General features: G+C 57.8%; 1 protein-coding gene and 1 long non-coding RNA gene across 2 annotated transcripts; one reads left to right on the top strand and one right to left on the bottom strand.

Annotated features, from left to right (window-relative positions):
- Positions 1-274: 274 nt before the first annotated feature.
- Positions 275-5377, bottom strand: LHX1 (LIM homeobox 1). Its single transcript, XM_015881047.2, has 5 exons — positions 4427-5377; positions 3445-3671; positions 3064-3341; positions 2545-2710; positions 275-2221 (listed from the first exon to the last, which is right to left on the bottom strand). Exons 1-5 carry the CDS (start codon positions 4594-4596, stop codon positions 1842-1844), a joined length of 1221 nt encoding a protein of 406 aa, XP_015736533.1. The 5' UTR covers positions 4597-5377; the 3' UTR covers positions 275-1841.
- Positions 5378-5538: 161 nt separating this feature from the next.
- Positions 5539-7527, top strand: LOC116654252. Its single transcript, XR_004309323.1, has 2 exons — positions 5539-5676; positions 6398-7527. It is a non-coding gene; the product is annotated as an uncharacterized LOC116654252 (long non-coding RNA).
- The last annotated feature ends 5863 nt before the right edge of the window (positions 7528-13390 follow it).

Genomic DNA, 13390 nt, shown 5'->3' with positions numbered 1-13390 from the left:
GCTTCCCAGACCATCCAAATAGGAAAACAAAACCAAAAACAAAAAAACAAAGAAAAGAGAGAGAGAGAGAATTACCTTTCAGCAATTACATACACGGATCTGCAAAGCTTTTGCTGTTGATAAAACACTTGTGTTAATGAGCGCTCTGAGTGTTTCCTCTCAGCACAGCCCGGTTCCATCCCATCGTGCCGGGTGGGCAATGTGCAGAGCAGCACTGCTGGGTTCTCTCGGGGCTCTTTTGGTTTCTCGGACACCCAATGAAGCACCATTTATCTAAACATCCCATTTTCTAATTTTATTAAAAACGCACAAATTTTATCCAACATGTTTTCTTTCATACAGTGAATGGTCTAATATGCACTGGAGGTCACACAAGCTTAGGTTTATTAGAACAATAAAAGACATATGAGAAATTTAATATATAAAGAAAAAAGTAGCAGCTGTCGACTGCATATTTGACCATAAAATTTAAATATTTTGGACTTTCATTTTAAAGACACAAAAATAAAACCTGTGTGGGTCTATATAAGTCATATTAACAATTCCATGAATGTTCAACAGGACTAAAAATTAGCAAAGATGTTCGTTCTGTTCTGGTTTTAACCTTTGTGACATTTGGAAACGCCTCTCCGGGTTGCTGGTGCGGAGCACCTGACAGTATTTGTGCTATAGATTCCCTTTATTTGGCAACGGTCTGGGATTCGCGGGTTTCTCTTTGCCTTCTGTAAACAACACCTTTGACAAACTAGCACAGTGAACCACAAGCCCTGCGATCGCTTTGTACATCTACAGAAAAGAAAAGGAACTATTTTGGTTGGCTGCTCAAAATATTTTGCTTTCGAACAAGAGGTCCTAAAACAGGATTTTGTTAGTAAAACATCGAGCTCCTGAATTTAACGTTAGACGTAAACAGTTGACTGTTTTTAGTTCAATAGAGTCTTTTCGTTTCGCTTTGCTCTCTTTGTGAAGGTAGAATGCTTTATGTTCGTTTTTTTTTTGTTTTTTTTTTGTGGGTTTTTTTTTTGTATATATATTTTTTCTTTTCAAGTCATTCGCCTTAGAGGTCCGTTGGTGACCTTTGCTATGATGAGGAGGTTTTGTATGTGTATCATTGTGAAGGTAGAAGAGTCGGTGGTGGTGGTGGTGCCGAGGGCTCAACATTTAGTATTCGTTATTTGGGGAGGGAAACAAAAGAAGAAAACAACAACTGAAAAAACAAACAACAAACACAACCAAACAAACGACAAAGGGAAAAAAGAAACAAGAAAGGAGAAAGAAAAGTTGTCCCACCTGGTACTCAGCAGGCTGCAATGGCTGCAATGGCTGGAGCTAAAGAGTTTCTCGTGGTTGAACTTTTTGAGAGAGAAAAATGAACAAACAAATGCGGAACGCCAGAACCATCCTTATCGGGAGCGCTCAGAGTTCTCTTGCGGCTTTTCCCCCTTTTTTCCTTTCAACCTTTCCGCCATTCAATCCTTGCTTTTTTTTTGTGTGTGTGTGTGTGTTTTTAAATGAGGAGTTTCTAAGGATTGTGGCTCTCGGGGTGACATCCGACGGGGTTAATCACACTCAACGCCATCCCACGGCGCGGCAGCGCGTTACTGTACAGCTTCACCAGTTCCTTTGTCACGGCACACGCAGGTCCCCGTGTCTGTGACAGACGCACACCGGGATCGTCCCCCGCCCTGCAGCAACGCTCCGCTCGGAGCCGCCGGGCGCAGTTCGTTCCCAAGGTGACATTGTCTTAGGGCGGGAGAGATGTTAGATTTACTCATTTCTGTACACCGTAACAACAAGCAGACTAGATGATCATCACTTACTTAGACCCAGTTCGCTTAAAGCTACCACACAGCCGCTTCGTTCATTTCTGGTGGGTGTGACAAGTGATTGCCGTAGTTAGCACCGCCGTTGACGGATATCGAGGAGAACGGAGGACTGGGGCCGAACACTTCCGCGGACATGGAGTGCAGGGAGCCGGGCAGGGTGGGCTCGGGGCTGGGCGAGTCCCCGGCGGGGTGCGCCAGCATGTCGGGGAAGCGCTGCGCCTCTCCGGGCGGGTGATGCCCGGGCAGCGGATGCTCCAACGCGCCCAGCGGTGTGCCCGGCGGTCCGCCCGCCGCCCCGAACGGCAGCTCCACCGGCGTCTGCGCCTGCGAGGAGGGCGGGCCTTGCGGGAAGAACTCGTAGTTGCCCCCGGGGCCGTAGTACTCGCTCTGGTAATCTGGCGGTAAGGAAAGACACGGGCGGTAGCGCGGAGGACGAGCGCCCGAGCGTAACGGAGGGGAGGAGAGGAGCGGAGCGGCGGGTACGGGGCTGCGGGACCGCGACCGGCAGCAGCGCAACGAGACGCAACGAGACGCACCGAGAGCAGCGCAACGGCGCAGCCGGGACCGGGAACCGCGACGCCCGCGACGGGGAACCCCTCCAGGCCGGGCCCGGTGTGCGGCTGGGAGACCGGCGGCTGCGGTTCGCCCGGCCGCGGTTCCTGCCGCTCTGCCCACCCCGCCCCGAGCACCGGACGGAGAGCGACGGCCGAGTACCCACCTCCGTAGAAGGAGAAGGGCCCGTTGGGGAGCAGCTCGCCGGGCTCCAGGCGGTCCACCAGCGGCCGCATCCTGCGCGGGCTGCGGAAGAAGGCGTGCCGGCGTGCGCCCAGCGCGCTCAGCTGCTTCATGCGGCGCTCCTTGGAGCGGCGGTTCTGGAACCACACCTGTGGGGGGTGGGAAAGGTGGGTCGGTCACGGGCACAGCACCGGTACCGGTAACCACGCGCGACCGCGGCGTGGCAGGAACGACTGCGCTCCTTCCCGGCGCCCCGACGGGATGGCTCCCGCTCCGAGCATCTCCCATCCAACCTCGCCTTTAATGGTCCTTTAACCCCCCATTACCCTCAGCGCTGCGGGTTTATAAACCTTTTAATAATTCCAGCGCATCGTCATCCTTATTTATACATTAACCCCTCACATCTCCGCTTATTAATTCCACTGCCGTCGGCGGCCCCGTTTGGACCCTCCCGGGCTGCTGCGAGCTCCGCGGGGCCGGGAGGACAGCCCGCACCCGGTACCTGGATGACGCGCATGTTGAGGCCGGTCTCCTGCGCCAGCTGCTCCCTGATGTGCCGCGTGGGTTTGGGGGTGGCCGCGAAGGCGGCCTTCAGAGTCTCTAGCTGTTTGGCTTTGATGGTGGTGCGGGGCCCCCGCCGTTTGGCCCCCAGGTTCTGGTCGTCGTTCTCGTTGCTGCCCGTCTCCTTGTCGGACACGTTGGCGCTTTCCGAGTCCTTGGCGTCGTCCTGGGAGGGGTCTTGGGAGTCGGGGGACAGGCTGGGGTCACTGCCGGTGGTAGCTGCGGGCAGCGAAGGGCCGACAGTCAGAGGGGGTGCGGGAACCGGGCGGGGGGAGAAAGGAAGGGACGGGAGAGGGAGAGCCGCCGCCCCGCGCTCCCTCACCTGAATGCAGGCTGTTTTCTTTGGCAGTATTGCTGTTATTTAGGTAATCTTCTTTGCAGACGAACTTGTTTTCGTCTATGATATAGAGCTCCTCGCCGGTGGAGAGCTGCTTGTTGCACATCATACACGTAAAACAGTTCAAGTGGAACACTTTGCTCCGCGCCCTGCGGACCAGGTCGCTGGGGGAGATGCCCTGGGCACAGCCCGCACACTTGGTCCCGAAACACCTGCGGGGAGAGGCGGCGGGTCGGGGGGGGAGCGGGGGCAGCGAGCGGGCAGTGCCGTGCGCCCACCCCGACGGGAGAGAGGCGGCCTCGGAACCGCACCGAACCGAAAGAAACGAAAACCAAACCGAAACCACAGTCATTAAATAAAAAACGCGCACACACACAAAAAAATACAAACCCAAGCCAAACGAAAAACCCAAACGAATCCAACCCCAAACCATCCCTCCCCAGCGTTTCCTTTGCCCAGAGAGTACCCGCCTGACTTACACCTTGCAAAACGATAAAAGAAAACACAACCACTGTGATCGGGACCGAGGGAAAACGCCGGGGAGATCAACTCAACGCCCGAGCGACTTTCCCCTCCGCGTCCCGATAACGGCACCGATAAACGGGAGCGGAGTTCGGCGCCGCGATGGCCGCGTAGCAGCGGGAGATGCGGGGCCGCCCGTGATCCGGGAGATGCCGGACCGGAGCTCCGCGGCGGCTCTGCGGGGCTCGGCCCTGCCGGGAGCTCCCGCAGCCGGGCCCCGACCCAGGCCCGCAGCGTTGCCCGCAGCGTTGCCCGCAACGCGGCTCCACGGCCACGGCATCGCTCCGCGCAGCGCCGGGCGGGCTCGGAAGAGCAGCTGCGGGCGGGCAGCGCCGGGAGTCGGAGCGCGGCCCGTGAGAAAGGGGCTCTGCGGAGAGCGAAGAACTAAAAGATGGCAAACGGATTGAAAAGAGCCGCGGCTCCGGGCGGCGGTTGCGGTACTTACCGAAAGAAGTCGTTTTTGCAGTAAAGCTTGCCTTCTCGCGAAAAGCATTTCTCTGTCAAATTGCATTTACATTCACAGCACTGAACACACTTCACATGCCAAGCCCTGTCCAGTACATTCAACAAGAACCGGTCCAAGATTGGCCTTTTGCAGCCCGCACAGTGAACCATTGTCTTTGGTTATTTCTGAGAGTGGGGTATCGGCGTCCCAGATGGCAAGCGAAAAATCGAAAGAAAAAGAAAAAGACGACAACGGCGGCGTAGGTTTGATTTGTGGGTTTTTTTTATGTGTGTATGTTGTTATTATTGGGAATAAAAAAGGGGGAAAAAAAGCCTTGGAAAAGCGGAAGAAAAAGGACGGGAGGGAGAAAAGCCTTCGGTCGGTCGCTGTCCCAGGGCCGCGGGTCCCGGGCCCGGCCCGGCTGAGGCCGAGACGCAGAAATCGGCGCTCAGATAAAATGCGAACGGCGAGAATGAAAAGACCGCCGAGAAGAGCGATGAGTTTTTGTTTTTTTTTGTTTTTTTTCTCTCAGGTCTGAGGTAGAGCAGTCAGGAGTCAAAGTGCAGCTTTTCCCAAACGGAAATCAAAGGAGGGAAAAGAAATCAAAAGAAAAAAAAAGAAACAAAAAAAAGACGACAAGACGAGGACAGCGCTGGCGCAGGGCATCGGGCCGCCCGCGGTCAGACGGGCGCAGGCTGCAGCCGCGGTGCCATGGCCCGAGCGTTGCGGAGCGGGGCCGCCGTCCGTGCGCGGAGTTGGGGGGGGGTGGACGCTCAGCGCGGCTCCGTTCGCTCCGTTCGCTCCGCTCCCGGCTCCGCCGCTCGCCGTCCCCCGCCGTTCCCCGGCTCGTACCTGCGTGCCCCGCTCTACCCCGCGTCCCCGCGCGGCATCTCCCGGCGCTGCCGGCACTGGGGCGCCTCCCGGCGGGGCGCAGCGGCGCGGCGGGGCCGGAGCGCGGAGGGGAGCGGGGCTGCCCGCGCGGCCCGCGCCGTCCGGCAGCGCTCGGCGCACTGCATGTTCCCGGCAGCCCCGCGGCCGCAGCCTTATGCACCGCGCGCACACGTCACCGCGCACCGCGGCCAATCGCCGCCTCCGCCGCCGTCGCCCCCCGTCGCCCCCCCGCACCGCGCCGCCGCCGGACGGGGCGTCCGCGCCCCTTTATAGAGCCGCGAGGGCGCGGGGCGCCGCCGGCCGCCGCCTGAGCCCGGTAAAGGTGCGCCCCGCGCGGAGCCCCGGGACGCGGTTCAGCGGTAGGTGCGGGGCGGGGGGGGGGCGGGGTGGATCGCGGGGTCCGCAACCCGCGGGTCCCTGGCCGCTGCCTGCCGGTGTCGAGGCGGGGATGGCCCGGCACGGCCCGGTACGGCACGGCGCCGCCGGTGTCCGCGGGGCGATATTTGGCCGCGCGGGGTCCCGTCGGGGTCCCGCTGACGTCCCGTTGACTGACGTCCCGTTGACAGCCGCCCACCGCCACCGCACTTTTTTGGCCAAGGAAGCGGTGTTCGCTTCTACCCAGAACGGTCGCTCCCTTCGGCTCGCCCCGCAGCCCGGCCCGCACCCGAGCAACGCGCGGCCCTTCTAAGGCCGCGTTCCGTCCTCTACGTGGTCGGAGCTGCGGGACGGAGAAACGGGGAGATAAAACGGGAACCGCGGCCGGTGGTTCCCCGCCTCTGCCGGCAACCACGGCCCCTCGCTCTGCCCGCCGCGCCCCGCGCCCCTCCCGCCCCGTCCGGGGCCGCTCCCCGCTCCTCTCCCGCCCGGGATCGATGCCCCCGGCCCCATCTGGGCCGTTCTCACGCGGGCGGCCCCGCTCCGCCCCGCTCCGCCAGCTGGGCGCTGCTACCAGGGGACCGCTTCCCTTTGACTGCGGCCCCAAGTGCCATGTGTCGGGGGATGAATGCGCGGGAGGCGACGAGTATCTCACGTCCATCAAGCACCACTTTTTCACAGCGATTTTTGTTTTTTTTTTCCCAGGCGTTAGCGAAAGCATCTGCTCGGCCCGGCCCCCGCCCCCCCCGCCGCTCCCGGCCGCTTTCCGCCGGGGCTCCGCACTCCGCCCCCGGAGCAGCGGGTGCCCGGGGCGCGTCTCGCACCCCCGGAGCGGTGCCCCCGTCGGGATGCGGGGCTGATTGCCGCCCCACCGCCCGCCCGGCACCGCGCGGCGCCTCTCCTCCGTTTGGTTCAGTTCGTTTCGTTTTTCCCGTTGCGTTCGGGAGCTGCTCGGCGCAGGAAAAGGGGCAAATCTCAAAAAGAAGGAATAATAATAATAATGATGATGATTTTAAAACGAGGATTATTTTAAATCTAGTGCGGAAATAAAACGGCTTTTCAGGGAGTCTGAATTTGCCTTTCGGTGGTACCGCTCTCACCCAGTTCGGTGCCCCCGCTGTCCCCACGGCCGCCCCTCGTTCCCCGCACGGACACCCCCGGGCGCAGCGCTGGGAGCAGTCCCGTCGGCTCTCTCCTTCCTCCCGCTCTGTCCTTTCCCCCCTCCCAAGCTGTGAGCACGGCCGGGCTGCAGCAGTTTGCTTTCACCCTTCCCGCGACCGCCGCGTGTTGCGGGGCCTCCGCCGGTACCGCGGAGCGCTGCGGGGCTGGGAGGGCCCTTCACCTCGAGGGCGATTTCTAAGGGTGGACTGTCCGCTGCCCTCAACCGGGCCCGGGGATGAGGGGGTCCGTTGGGCTCCCCTGGGCCCCGCACGGCCCGCTGCGCCTCTCCCGCAACTTTCCCCGCAGTGAGAGGTCGCGGGGTCGGGGTGCCGCCTGAACAAAGGTCTGCGGGGAGACGACCCGAGCGAACAACGCGGTGCAGTTGCGCTCCCCACAGCCCTGCGCTCCCCACGGCCGGACGGGACGCATCGCCGCGTCGGTGCCAACGAGCGTCGAAATGACCTCGGAGTTGCGGAGCGGTGCCCCGGATCGCTGTGCCGCCCGCGGTGCGATGCCGGGGTACGCACGGCCCCGCCCTATCCCCTTCACCCCCCCCCCCAACCCGGACGAACCCCCCCGGGGTTCTCCGCACGTCGGTAAATGTCGTCGCTTACATCCAAAAGCTCCCGAGTTGTTTATGGGAAAATACAGTTAATAAATAATTACAGCTCCGACGGTGTGAGAGTCTGAGTGAGGGCTGCCGTGGGGCCGGGAGGGGCTGGGATGCACCGGGAGAGGTTGGGAAAGGGCCGGGAGGGGTCGGGAAGCGCCGGGAAGGGGCAGCGATGGGGCCGAGCGCGGCCGGGGGGAACGGAGCTGTGAGCGCCGGGAGCGAGCGAGGGAGGGCAGGGAAAAGGCGAATCAAAGAGAAAGAAAGAAAAGTAAAGAGGTGCGGGGAGGGGGAGACGATAAAAAAGGGTGAAACAAACCCCGAGAGGAGGCACCGATCCCCGCTCATCCATCTTCATTGTCTCCGTGTGTGCAAAAGCAACTCCGGTATAAGGAAAAGCCACTATCAAAGCCATGGCTTTATTTTATATCCTATAGATCAGGAGGGAGGCAAAGCTTTATTTTCGCCCAGAGACAGATATTTTATTTCTCTCTTACGGTTTTATGTGTGAGAGATGTCAAAAAGGTAAAATAGATTGCTAATGCATAGGCAAAACGGAGCTGTTTTGGCATGCTCTGTGTCATGAGGTCTCCCAGGGAGAGCAGGTTGGGGATTTAGGGCTGATGGGCGACTCTGGGGGATTTCTGCTAAAACATCGCTCTCCATAAATCAGCCGCGCGGTCAGCGGGAGGGGGTTGGGAGCGGACGGCGGGGATGGGGGGGGGGGGCGCACCCGAGGCCGTCCCGCACCGCTCCGCCCGCACTCAGCTCCCGGGGGCGGCTCGGGGCGCTCAGCGCCGCGGGCCGGGAACCGGGAACGGGAAACCGGGAACGGGGAACGCGGCGCTCCCGTCAGCCCGCATCCTCCCCGGGGCCGGCTTCGCGCGGACCCTCTGCGAAGTTAAAATATATCTCCCCGGGCTGCAACAATTTTCCTACTTTTTGACCTCGGGGATTTCCCGGCGCTCTAAGTTCAAGGCGCAGAAGCCCGAGGCGATCACTCATGTAGGCACTCCCACCGCCGCCGCTTTTCACCACGTATTTTATCATTTCCCTGCCCGACTCACAACCCGCTGTAATGGATGGCGGCGCGCCCCGTCCCCGCGCTAATTGCGTCCCTGCGCTAATTGCGGCTCGTGGCCGCGCCGAGTGCCGGGCCGTGATTTGCGGCAGCGAGGGGACGCGCCCCGGGCCGGGCGGCACAGGGAATAAAATGAAAACCAAGCAAAACGTCGCTGATTGGCGAGTTAATTATTTCATCCCCCCCAACACAAACACACACACACACACGGATGATATCGTTTTTCCAAGTTCGGCGGGGCTGTGCCATTCACTCATCTCACAGATGCTGAACTTCCCGGGGAGCGGGAGCCGCTCGGTGCGGGGCCGGTTTCCCCCCACCCCCCGGGAGGACTCTTTGTTCCCGGGGTCGGGGGCGGGCAGCGCTGCCCCGGGGCGGAGAGAAGAGGGCCCCGGCGGGAGGTGCGTGTCGGCTGCGCGGCTCCGAGCGTCTGACGGCACCGCCACGCAGTGCCCGCGATCAGCGGCGATGTCGCACGCACATCCCCATCCCAACGGAGCGCTTCGCACTGCCCGCCCGGCCCCGGGCAGCGACGGAACCCAGCCGGCCGCGTCCGTCCGGCTGTCCGCTCCCGACCTCGGGATTCATCTCCTGCTCGTAGGTGCCGTAGTTTGATACGGCGTTACTCCATAACATCCCGCGTCACACCGTGCTTTCATAGGCTGCTATTTAAGGCTCACACCAGGACGCGGAGGCTCTGCCCAGAGCTCCCTATTCCCGGGAGGCAGCTCCGCGGTGCCCGGCCCCGAGCAGCCCAGGGGACAGCAGGCAGTGGGGGCACTTGAAGGGGTTGTGGGCGCTACAAAAGGGCCGTCAGTGTTGCTCCATGACGCCACGCCGAGACCCCATTCCTACCGGGGCACTGCTGTGCAGCTGTGACAGCAGAGTGTGGTGGTAAGGTGAGGCCAAACAAGTAAAGTTCAGAAAAATGCACATTCTAAACGGTGACATCGCCTCTGCCTTTGCACAGCTGTTAAGTGATGCTCTAAGTTTGGCTGTGCACATTTGCAACCTATCTCAACACTACGACGAGGCTACGGGAGGCACAGCCACAATCCCATCATTCTGAAACACATCCGTATCTGGTCTTCAAGACAAGCAGAGCGTTTTGTCCTGGAGTGTGACATGTCACAGACTGCAGCTAATTTTTTCCAGCAGAAGCCGTGGGACAACTCCATCCCCAGGAGGGCTCTCTCTGGGGATGCTGTGCAGCTGCCCTTCCAGGACGAGCCCCTCACGCGGGCACAGCCTTGGGCCAAACTTCCTTCTCAGAAACTCACTTAGAAAACATCAAATTGTTCTGAAAAAAAATAATTCCTTGTGTCATTGTTCATCACAGCCCAGCAGGGCTGGTAACACTGCGAGGACACAGGGGACAGGATGCAATAGAACAGGCACAGCCCACAGCTCTCAGCCCTCAGTTCCCCACAATACCGGGGAGAACAGAGCACGCTGTGCTGTCCCCACTGCCCCAGGGGGTGACACTGTCTGGCAGCACCCAGCGGCTCCCCGGGGCTGCCTGTCCCGCAGACGCCATCCCACAGCAGCATTACCACTCCAAAGTGGCAAACGCTCGGTGTGAAGGGCTGCTCACACCCGGCTTTGTCATGCTACAGCCCGACCCGCTGCTTTTCCTGTTCGGCACATGCAGTGTTTGCTCAGCTCCTGGCAGTGGGCTGCGACCTCTGCACGCTGCAGCTTCACGCCCGCTGCTCTGAGCTGAGAACGTGCGGTGCCAAAGGAGCAGAGCCCGCAGGGCTTTTGTCGTTTGCACGGGGCCAGGATGGAGAGCATCCATAGGCTGGGTCCATGCATCATCCTGCTGCGTCTGTACCTGCAGGTGAGGATGATGCAGGGAGTGCAGGATGAGGCATCCCACCCCAGTCAGAGCATCCCTACCAACCAACCTGCCCCAAACCATGACAGCCCCTCTGAGCAGCACATCCCCCTGACCACCTTTTGCTTCCAAATCTCATTTCAGATGGAGAACTACCCATTTACACACACCATCTTCAGGATCAAACCCTACCGGATGCTTTCACAAAGTCTGCTTTTCATGCCAGTGAAATGACAAAGCTTTTACTGATAACAATTATCCCATGTATGGTCCTGCATGGCCTGACATGGGGGCTGCGGTGTGTGTGGGAATGGGAACTCACTGAGATGATGGGCCTGCAGGAGGGTCCCCCCCACCTCCACTCACTGGCTGCCTTTCCAGCTTTTAGGTTTGAAAAATCACCCTAAACTCTGGAGTTCTAGATGAAAACCAACAAAAATATGGTTGAAAGGCTGAGGAAATGGCCATACCACCCAAATGTAGGCATGAGGTGTCAAACCTTCCATGGGAAAGCTCAGCTGGAATTCGTATTATTTGCTTAAATCTGCAAAATACAAAGGAATCGGTGCTGGTATTAAAATATATATATATATAAAATAGCCCCATCCAAACCCTTATAAGGACATCTCAGACATGCTGAGGTTCCTTTTCCATAACTGTTAAGCAGACATCTGTAAACATAATTGGAATTTACTGCACACGTGAATAACTGCATATAAATGAGCCTCCACTGGGGGGGGATGAGGAAGGGCTGTGCCCCCCCCCCAATACAACGGCATTTGCAGCACAGCCCAGCTCAATTCCAAACGTCAGTTTTCTACATTTTAATACATATATATTTTTTCATAGCCGTTGCCTTGTTACATTTATCACAAAGCCTCTCTGGATGAGCCATTCCACTCAGTTCTGTGCATCTCCGGGTCTGTTTACCAGGCTGATAGTTATTCTTTAGGAAGGCGCAGAGCAGTATTGTCAGGGATTGCTTAATATTAATGATGGAGATCTGGGCACTGGGGGGGAGGGCAGTGAGCACAACTTCAGTGCCTCATCGTCCCCCTTCTCTCCCTATGCTGGGCCAGCTCGAAGCTCCCACCCCAACATGTGGGGAGCTGAAGGCAGGTCCTGACCATACTGGGGTCAGCAGGGGAGTCCTCAGCTCCTGCAGATTGGGACTCAGCATCCCCTAGCCCCACTGCCTGCTCTCTTCCCCATCTTGGTGCAGTGGGAACTGCCATGAACGTGCAGGAGGAGATGCTCCCCCAAGCAGAGCGGTGGGGCAGTGACAGCTCAGACATGATTGAGTCAGATGTGAAAAGAGGTGTCCAGATACCCTAATGCACTTACAGTGAGGATTACTCCAGAGCTGCACTGAGTCAATCAGGAGTGGGATTTACACAGAGCCACACCACAGAAATACGTGATTTTATGCAGATTTAGTGAAAACAAAGGCTTGAACCCACTAATAGATACACTGACACCTGGCTCTACCTGCTCAGCTCTAGGAGGAGCACACAGCCTGGCTGTGGGTCAGCAGCAGGACCTGGAGCTGTACTGGGGGGGACCTCTGGGCTGTGCCCTGAACTCCACATTGAGGAGTGACCCCAGGCAGCTCCCTCTGGCCTCAGCCCAGGCCATGGTGATGGGGCTGGAGCACACCGAACACTAAGCAGAGTCACCTCCCAGACATGGAATGACCTGAAATTTCTCTGAGGAGACATATTTTTCATGTGAACCAACATGCCTCATTTCCCAGTGCTTTCCAAACACATATTAAAATGTTCCAATTCTAGAAGCTGACCAAATTGGCCCAATTTTTTATGCCTTTCTTGCAAAGGAAAGTTTCTCAGCTTTCCTGGGAGCTTTTTGCCTTTTTGAGCTAAATTTGAATTTATAAACAATAATTAAACTATTGACTATTGATTGAGGAGCTGCAGAGCAGGACCTGGGACTGATTCTCATCCCTGTGCCTCAGGTGGTATCAGTTTGTGTCACTCCTGGAGCGCTGTGCTTCCCACTCACGGCTCTATTACCCAATACAGAATGGGAATCAATCACCCTCTTGGTACAGGGTTGGGGATTTAGAAGCACAAAGCTTTGTAAAATTCTTTGGGATGCTCAGCTGGGCATCCCCATGCACTGCAGCCATGGCAGACACTGTGCTCATGTGCACAGGAGGGGAAGGCTGATGGAGTTCCCCCAGCTGTGCACACATCTTGTAGCTGCCACCAGTACTGGTGGACTCATAAGTAAGGAGAAAGCCCAGGAGCACCTTGGCTATTTGGAAGTCCTGACCCAACCCTGCTGAAAACAGTGGGAAACTTACCCATCAGTTGGCTATCTCTGTGCCTTCACCAATGAACATTCTGCACTGAGAATGTCCCGTTGGCTGCGGCAGCAGAGAGCTGAATACCCCAGAATACGTGGGATTATCTATTACAATGCTTCAATATTTATCACATTGATTTCTCTTTAACTGCTTTGTAAATCATAGCAGAAATAATGGCCTTCCAACTGAGAGTCATATGCTGCAATCAACCAACAGAAAGTCAAGACTGTAATTTAAAATATACATTAAGCAGTCCTTATGTGAACATCTTGTTTAAATTAAGAGACGGGACATGATTCAAATCGTAGGGCCCCACCGACCATCATTTTCATGGCAAATGGGGCCAGGGGGCTGGTGGGGCATAGGGTGGCGGTGCTGGTGGCAGTGCCATCACCCAAAGAAGGCTCAGCCTGGCCCACCGTGCTCAAAGCAGCTCCAGCTGCAGCCAACCCCCATCATCCATTTGTGCCCCCCACCCCAGCCCCAGCTCACACCTGCTGCTCTGCCCCCCAGCCCCAAAGCTGCGCCCACAGAGCCCGGCCCTCACACAGATCTCAGTATTGCCCCTATTTATGAAGCTTCCTTTCCATAATTATCACGCTGTTACGTTGGTGAGTTTCTTGACAAGTTATTAAATCATAATTTCTAATTTAAATGCCAGCTTTTGGCGTGCATGCCTGCTC

The sequence above is a fragment of the Coturnix japonica genome, chromosome 19, assembly GCF_001577835.2.
Source record: "Coturnix japonica isolate 7356 chromosome 19, Coturnix japonica 2.1, whole genome shotgun sequence".
Classification (NCBI taxonomy): Eukaryota; Metazoa; Chordata; class Aves; order Galliformes; family Phasianidae; genus Coturnix; species Coturnix japonica.
This window is presented reverse-complemented; position numbering and strand designations above follow the sequence as displayed.